This window comes from Narcine bancroftii, chromosome 1 (genome assembly GCF_036971445.1).
Source record: "Narcine bancroftii isolate sNarBan1 chromosome 1, sNarBan1.hap1, whole genome shotgun sequence".
NCBI lineage: Eukaryota > Metazoa > Chordata > Chondrichthyes > Torpediniformes > Narcinidae > Narcine > Narcine bancroftii.
In genome coordinates this window covers 277962987-277972077 of record NC_091469.1, presented here as the reverse complement: position 1 = coordinate 277972077, position 9091 = coordinate 277962987, and the positions used below count along the sequence as shown (strand labels likewise).

The 9091-nt window shown below is 35.6% G+C and overlaps 1 protein-coding gene and 1 long non-coding RNA gene across 4 annotated transcripts in view; one reads left to right on the top strand and one right to left on the bottom strand.

The window, feature by feature from the left end:
• Positions 1 to 3506, top strand: part of LOC138744381 (uncharacterized) — a 48675-nt gene extending 45169 nt beyond the window's left edge. For 2 of the 3 annotated variants that reach the window (XR_011345464.1, XR_011345462.1), the window contains exons 4-5: positions 2853 to 2914; positions 3302 to 3506. This is a non-coding gene — a long non-coding RNA (uncharacterized lncRNA). Of the gene's footprint in view, positions 1 to 2852; positions 2915 to 3250 lie in introns of all 3 variants that reach the window. The other variant, XR_011345465.1, reaches the window with a different exon arrangement.
• A 3089-nt stretch (positions 3507 to 6595) lies between these two features.
• scube2 (signal peptide, CUB domain, EGF-like 2) overlaps positions 6596 to 9091 on the bottom strand; it is a 101969-nt gene continuing 99473 nt past the window's right edge. The window contains exons 22-23 of the mRNA XM_069913957.1: positions 8624 to 8703; positions 6596 to 7075 (exon numbers count right to left, since the gene is read on the bottom strand). Of these exons, the coding sequence (XP_069770058.1) occupies positions 6923 to 7075; positions 8624 to 8703 (233 nt within the window). The 3' untranslated portion in view covers positions 6596 to 6922. The remainder of the gene's footprint in view (positions 7076 to 8623; positions 8704 to 9091) is intronic.

The following is a 9091-nucleotide window of genomic DNA, read 5'->3' as shown; positions in this document are numbered from 1 at the left end:
TTGGAATGTCACTGAAGACGCTTGAAAATTCTACACATGTACCATGGAGAGCATTCTGGCTGGTTGCAACACTGAATGGTGCCAACACTCAGGACAAGAAAAAACTCTAGAGGGTTGTTAACTCAGCCTGTGACACCATGGGCACCAGTCTTCATTCCATTGAGGACATTTACAAGAGGCAGTGTCTTAAGAAAGCAACCTCTATCATTAGGGACTCCCACCACCCAGGCCATGCCTTCTTCACTCTGCTACCATCAGGGAATAAGGTACAGAAGCTTGAAGACAAGCACTTAATGGCACAAGGACAGCTTCTTCCCCTCTGCCATCAGTTTCCTGAATGAACAATGAACCACAGTCATTGCTTGACTTTGACTTTGCTTTTTGCACTATTTTTATTTATTTTGTAGGGTGGTTCATGACAATAAATTCTGATTCAGTTTCTGAGACATTCCACCTCCCAGCAGGACAACAAGGAATCGAGTTCATCAGTGAACAAGCATTAGGAAGGTGGTCTGTTCGACAATCAACAAGACATTCCCAAAATTCAACCATCTTCTGAAAAGAAACAAATACAAATACCAGCTTTAATACTGTAATGACATGGTACACGGGTTGGAAAATTAGCCCACGAGAGAAATTTGTTCCGTGGAGGTGGGTAAACAATGTGGATTCTGTTCTAGAGAGAGTCAATGAGAATGGCGGAAAATGTCATGAAGAGAAGAGAAGCTTGATACTTGGTGTTATCATTTTTATGGATCTCTTGTTTTTTGAATCACTTTTTTCCATGTCTGTTTCATTTGCACATTCACGACATAGCTCAAGAAGTATTTTTAAAATATCTTGGATTTGAAAATAACATTCCTCAGTGGTCTTTCTGACAAAGGCATTGAATTCCCATAAAAATTGATTTGCCTTAAAGGTGAAATGAAGATGAGACAATAAAATGTGTCAGTAAATTACAATGAACGATTGAATCTTCAATCAATGGTTCATTATTTTAGTATTGTTGTGATTTTCAATGGAAGATCATATTGACATTGGCTGCAAAGCGATTGATGTTGCAAAGGCACTGCCTTAGTTGCTGGATTTTCCTTTCTTTTTTCACCTTCAGCTTAGTTTAATGATGACTCATAGCCACCCATACTAAGTTGGCCTTGTGCAAGAAATAAAACATAAAGAGAAAATGTGAGCAGCAATCTAAAATCAAGAGATATATACCTGTACACTTCTGAAAGCCTTGTGACTGTAAATAGCAACACAGATTATATTGGCTTTTATCAATCTTCAGAATTGATTTTAGATATTCATTTGCATGAGAGTCGAAGATTGTTATAGCAGGGAAATTGGCCCTTCTGCCCAACTTGTCAATTCCCATCAACTTAGTCCCATTTGCCCGTGTTTGGCTCATGTCCCTCTAAACCATTCCTATCCACATATGTCCAAGGCATCAAGGTAGTATTGAAGCTGGGGGGAGGTGAAGGGAGAGTTGCAACATCTGCCCCACTTTGAACATTGGCCAGGGCCGTTTTATTTACCATTTTATCAGCAAAGCACAATGTTTTGGAGCAGGCTTTAACTAACCACAATTCTGAGTAAATTAACTGAGTTTAAAAAAATTAGAAATGAAACTGTAACCAACAATCCAAAGATTCTGTAGATTGATGTCTGCCTGAGTCATATTTGCAGTAACCTGCGAACCTCCATAAAGCTTTCAAGCTTTCACTGGAGTATATAGATTCAAGATTCCATTTATTTTCATGTGCACGAATACACAAAAAATCGTCCTTGTAAAAGGTACACAAAGAGGCACTATTAATACAGCACTACAAACAAGAAAAAGAAGCCAGCTAACATTCTTTCAGAGAAATCAGGTGTCCCATGGATCCTGCTGTGCTTCCATAACCACACAGCATGTACATTTATGAGCCTGAGAAAGTCTCTCCTCTATTATGAAGTAGGGATTGAAAATTCATTCAATGTATATTCCTTCTAGTATTTAGAATTTAGGGAATAATGCGGCTGCATTATGCATTGCTTACCAACATCCAGGCTGGTGTTCCAGTACTGAAAAATCCATCACTGAAAATTAGCTCACAGGTCTCCGGCACTTCAATAATCATCTTTTTCTTAAAGTGGATCAAGGGAAAAGCATAAATTCTGCCAGTTTCTTTTCACTTTGAATACACACAAAGCTAAATATTTAGAGAGCAATCATTCACACAAATGAGATGCTGCACATTGAAACGTTCAATTGCCTCAGTTGTTCGGAATATTTAAAGATGAAGGAATGAGAATCTCTACTCAAGAATATTTTGTAAATTTTAGTCAGGCTATTTTATATGTTCCAAAATATAAAATTTTTAATCCACTGGTCATTCTTTTCTGATTTTGCAATATTTAAATAATTTGTATTCATTAGGGAACAGAGCTAAATGCCATCTAACAATAGGTTCCATTATTGTCATATAATACTGGATTTAGAATGTAACATACATGAAATTCTTTAACTTTTGTCCACTGTAAGGCACTCAGAGAGTCGGCACTTTGTCCAGTGCCCCTCATAGAGACCTACAGCTTCTATAGCACCTCCCCTTCGAGTACTGACCAGGCCTGAGCCTACTTAACTTCCGAGATCAGACAATCTCAAGAATATTCAAGCTATTAGACTTCAAAAAGAATGTCAGTAGTTTCTGTTGGACATTAAGCACATTTTGCAAACTGAAATCAAATTTATACTTAAATGTAGCCTAGAATTTCCCAGAATACACTAATGTAATTACAAGCTAACAACAGAATTGTATTTTTCCAAGGATATTAACCTAAAATTAATTTGTTGCCATTTTACACAACAGAAAGAACGCAAAGCATGAATCATTTCCAGGATCATAGAGTTATACAGCAACCACTTATTTGCGTAAGTTCCTCCCCATACACAAACAGAATCTGAATTTTCTTGACCTGTTTTGAAGTGGAATAATGCATGCCTAAAAATATTCAGGAGAGCCCAATTTCATATTGTGGTATTTCCTGGCTATATTATTTTCCTTGCTTGGAGCTTGCTGCATTAAAAGATGAGTTTTCAATAGATGCATTTTTCAAATATATTCTTGTATAATATAATGTACTGTTTAATGTATGGAATGATGGCCTGATTGCTTCAAATTTTAATTTTCATTGCATGTGGAAATGGTTTAAAGTGAAAGATATTGTGTAGTTCAAACTTTTCCATACAATGATTTGTTTTTTTTAGGCTGATTTTTGCCTGCTTAATGATCTAGCATTTTCTCATGCAATTCTCCAGAAATTCAGTAAAACAAGTGAATGCCAATACTGAGATGGAAAGAACATTAATTTCAGAAGATTAGGTTGAAAAAATGTGGTTGTATTTGCTAAATGCTTATCAAATAGCAATACTATTATCATACCAATAACATTGTTATCTCGCAATTGGGGTAATAAAAATTGTTTATGATGTTGTAACTGTCACAGTCTAAAATATCATTTATCCAGCATTAAACATGACTGAAATCTTAGAAAAAGTATTGATGAACTGAATGTAATTTACTGTGGCTGATTAGAACTATGTTGGTACCAAGTTAACAATGGTACCATGTGAGCCAGAAGTTGCTCATTCTGCATGTTTAGAGAGAAGATTTCATAAAGTCTGTAGTCTGTCTTGGATTATTTTGTCATACTGGTCACATTGATGCATGTTTCTTGATCAGTTCTTTATAAGCATCTTGTCAATTTAAATTACCAGGAGAAGATATTGAAATGAGGGGTAGCCATTAAATTTAGACTCCATGACTGAATCAAGCATGAGAGAACATTGCAGATGTGATGAGAGACAGTGACCTGTGGGATTAAAATTAGATGGGATCTGAGGCAATGAATGCCATATTCTGTGGTGCTTTCCATAAACTGAAGCTAGTACAGCAAGGAGACCTGAAACACCGTCCATAATAAAGACCAACTCAACCATTTAAGGGCAAAAAAAAATGTATTTCCTCTGAGTGGCAATGTTAAATTTTGGAGGGCAAACATGTGGAAACTTTATACATAATTTACAGTAATTGTTTAAAAGCACAAATAAGCATTAATATCTGTTCCAAACTAGAACAGGTTAGATAATCTACATTGCGCATAAACTCACGGAAAAGATAGGCAAAATGTTGAATTGTGTAGTACAATGTGTTTTCTTAAATCACCTCACTGACAAAAGACAAAGGAGGAAAAACCCAACACCCAACCCCAACCAACCAATTTTCCCTTGCAACCGCTGCAACCGTGTCTGCCTGTCCCGCATCGGACTCGTCAGCCACAAACGAGCCTGCAGCTGACGTGGACATTACCCCTCCATTAATCTTTGTCCGTGAAGCCAAGCCAAAGAAGAAGAATTTGTAACCTGTAATATTTAGTAATTAATCAAGAGGCATAAACTGTGGAAGATTATTCAGCAGAACTTTTCAGAAACTGAATTTTGCACAACTGTATCAGCCAGGGTCATCCTGACTCAATAAATATGATCTAAATTTAATTTCCTGCATCAGTAAAGTGATGACTGAGTTCTGGCGCATTTCGACAACCTGTGCTGAGCTGCCAAAGAACCCAAATTCTAATATTTTCTTACCATCACTTCTTTTTGACTTTCAGAAGTTACTTAAAATTTAAGTTTAGTTGTCACATTATAACTGGCACAGTGAGAAAAATACCAGGTATAATGTGACAAATGCGAACAGTATACCGGGTCAACATAATGTAGAAGGGCAAGAGCAAACCTCTGACCTAATGTAAGTTTTTAACTTAGTGTTCCTTTTTGTCTAATAACATAATTGCAAAGTGATTTGGGACATTTCACTCTGTTAAAGATGCAATGCAAATTATTATTTGGATGAGGGGCTGGAAATGTAAAGAGAGTGATGTACTCTTTGACAATTACTGATACACCACAAGCCTGCGCATAACGTCTCCCTTCTGCACCATAAACAGAATTTTTAGAATGTATAAGTTTCCTTTGGAATATTTTCCTTAAAATAACTCAATTTCCCAACTCAATTTTATGTAAAACACTTACTTAAAATCCAACACTGTAACAAGCCTTGACTCACCTGTCCTGGTTTCTTCTTATATAGCTCAGTGCCAAAATTAGATTACTAATGTTCTTATGAAGAATTTTGGGTATTTTACTTGATAAGTTTTGAATTTTGATTTTGCTATAATATAGTTTCAGGACACAATTGCTGAACTAGAGCAACATCTGCGTCATGGTGCTTTCCATAATCTTTTTCAGCTGCCTTACAAATATAGATCACAAATATTTTTATCACACTTTTTGATGGCTTGAGGATAAGCTGTGTTTGATTTTATTATCGAACCATAGAACACTATAGCACAGAAAACAGGCCATTCATCCCTTCTAGTCTGTATTGAAACATCATTCCACTAGTCCCACTGACCTGCACCCATTCCATAACCCTCCAGACCACTCCCATCCATGTATATATCCAACTTATTCTTAAAACTTAAGAGTGAGCCTGCATTTACCACATCAGGTGGCAGCTCATTCCACACTCCCACCTCTCTCTGAATGAAGTTCCCCCTAATGTTCCTCCTAAACCTTTCCCTTTCACGCTAAAGCCATGTCCTCTCATATGTATCTCTCCTAATCTAAGTGGAAAGAGCCTACTCGCATTTATTCTGTCTATACCCCTCATAATTTTGTAAACCTCAATCAAATCTCCCCTCATTCTTCTACACTCCAAGGAATAAAGTCCTAACCTGTTTAATCTTTCCCTGTAACTCAACTCCTAAAGACTCGACAACATCCTAGAAAATCTTCTTTGCACTCTTTCAATCTTACTGATATCCTTCCTGTAGTTAGGCAACCAGATCTGTGCCTTGATCATCAACTCATCTATTTTCATATGAGATATTATAAAGAGAATTTGCATCAATGTTCTCTCATTGAGATACGAAGGCCAATTCGTATATAAATGACACCCTGCATGGACCAGATTAATTATCCTACGTATATGGAGGAACAAGAATGCTGCAAGAGAATTACCCAGAACACCTTTAAAGTTTTATCAAAAATATTCAAGACAACCAAAACTGAACTCAGAAAATAACTGCATATGTATATGAGATTACATGAGAATGATGCTCTTAAAAAAAGATTTTCCCAGAAACATTACAAAATATAAACAAAGTACAGGTGGAAGCATTTTCATTGCCACATGTAAGTATTTCTACATGGAGATCACTTTAAGGCCCAATGGCTAATTGATATAACAGGTCGATGAAACATTGTAAATTAAAGAAGGCTGAGCAATTTTCACATTTTACTTTACCATTTTTAACAGCAGACATTCACTAGAAATAAGAGCACTGAATTTCTCAAAGGGCATACAGATTTGACATTGTGACAGTATAGATCACCCAAGTTATTTTGATGGTTGTTAATTTCCTACAGAGGCGAGCACATTACTTCAGCTTCCAGTGAATAATTTTCATTGCTTCCAATTGACATTTGTTTTTCAATAAGGAATAGGAACCAGCCAGTTCTAATGAGCACCAAACAATATATTTTTGCCAACTAAAACCTTTGCTAGCCACAGGTTATGTATTCCTGCAGCATTCATCTCCATCAATACTACTTCATCAAAAATGGCTAGGCTATTTAGGTGAGCAGGATAATTTGTTGTTTAATATAAATGAGAACAAGGAAATTCCCAGTTCACCATCAATGTCTTACAGGATTCAATATTTTGAATACATAATAGTTTGCAATCAGATGGGACATAAAAACATCACGGTCATTTTTAAAGAAGTTCAAGCCAACTGAAGGTAAACAGATTAAATGAAACATTTTAAAATGTTCTAAAGAAATATCAATGTTCAAACTTTGTAGAAAAATTGTCAGCTACTTGTAAGGCCGTAAAAATCTGGAAACTTTTGAACGCAATAGTCGAATAAATGACCTTGGGAACATTTCTCTGGATTCTTGTGCTGTGTATTTAAAGTAATTTTGTGGATGTGCTAAAACATCAAATAGAGCCTTGATGAGTTTCTTGTCCTGCAGAAAAAAAATTGGAAGAGTCAATCTAAATTCATGTTATGCAAACTTTAACAAGTACAACAGAATCATACACTTAAATTATATCTGATTTGTACTTCCACATTGAATGAAACCAAGATTTACATTCTCTGGCCACGTAATTTTTATTTTTAAAATATTTATTTTTATGATTTTTGTGTAGAGTTTCCCAAAAGTTTGTTTTTGAACAGTACACAGGAAACAGTAAAACCTATCAAAGACCCATTGGTGATTTGCTAACTACTCACCTCTACAGGAAGGTGCACATGTATGACTAATGGGTGAAAGAAACTTCTGTGGAGTTGAAAGACTAATAGCATGCTTTGTCAAATGATTTTTTAAAAAAAATTTAAATAATTCTTATGATATGATGTTGTTTACCTCATTCCCAAATTTATGTTCCAATCTTTAATTCACTCCCCATAAAAATTCAAAAAACTGAATAATGCCCATTTGTCACTTTCCAATATGATGTCATATATCGCTACAGTTTGATTTGCTGCGTAGCTTGCTTGATGACAGCACTATTGCTGAATGCCCTCCAGTGCTGATGTCAGCATAAAACTTACATTGAAAAAGATGAACTCTTCACTCAATCATACAAAATTGTTGTCACTTTGTTGCTTGCAGCAAAATATAACCTACAATGTTTCAACATCTCAATTCTCAACTCCACAGGTTATGTTTATAATCTGTCATTCGTCAGGCCAATTAACTCATTGCCTCATTCAGTAGAATGAGTTGACAAATATGACATTACTAGCAGGATACCTGTTGTTGACCAGAAAATAAAACATTCAGTTGTTTTGACCCCATATTGAACTGAGTTTGGCCATTTTTATTTATTCTTACATTCATTCTGAATGTACATTGATGCACAACACTGTATCTCATTGAGGTGCGCCTGGTGCAAGTTCAATTTTTTTAAAAACTTATACAGGTAGGCAAAACATATTAAAGATGGATTATGCCCAGCTTGAAGTCTCAGTGTATATAAATGGTCTCATCAGAATGTAAGACTTCGCCTTTCTCTGCATTCAATTTCTTCTGACTTCCATCCACTCATTCACCAGCATCTACATTGTATATCTTGTTGAAACCTCTTACTTATCCTACTGACAGTTCATTACAACTCCAATTTCAGTGTCATTGTAAAATTTGGAAATATCTTGACCCAGGTCCAAGTGGTTAATATATATTAAGAAAACCAGCACTGACCCACAGTACTCTTCACTCCGATCAAAAGAGCAACCTTTGCTACTACTCTGCTCCTGTTATTCAGCCATCCTCATGTTTGTGCTTCCACAGCACATTGGCACTTCATCAAATAATAATTATGAAGAAATAATAATTAATTGTGCACTGTATCCTGCCCAGAAATGTGGAGGTAAAAGTTATCACAGAAAATATATTATTAATTGTTCCTATTTAAGCAATGCTCTTGTGTATATTAATTTTATAAAATGAAAACTGAGCAAATATTGGTTCAAATAGATTTTGCACCAATGTCCATTCTTTGCAGCGTACCTTCAGTATTTCTTGATGATTCTCTGATGCATACAAACGACCATCTCGAACTATATCTTCAATCAGTTCTTGGTAGTCTTCTGTAACAGAAAAAAATAATATTTTGATGGTATTGATAGTTGCAAAAATATCTTCTGAAAGGAGATTAAGTGACTGAATGCCACAATATTTGTGTTTTTCCCACTTGTTTAGTGTAAATTTTCTTGCTTTGGTAAAGAATTTTACATTTTACATTTTTCCCCCATCCAATGTATTTATTTTCTAATTTCACCTTTCCCTAGAAAAGTTGCCTTTACATTTGATATAATTAGTGATAAATGTTATAAAATCCAGTTCTTCAATAAACTTCGAATGTGTTCCCAACAAAGCAAAATCCAGTCTTAACAACAACCACAAGCCTGAGAGGGAAGGGGACAAATATGAGTGAGAGATCTTGCTCCTGATATCTATCCAGGGACTCCTACCAGA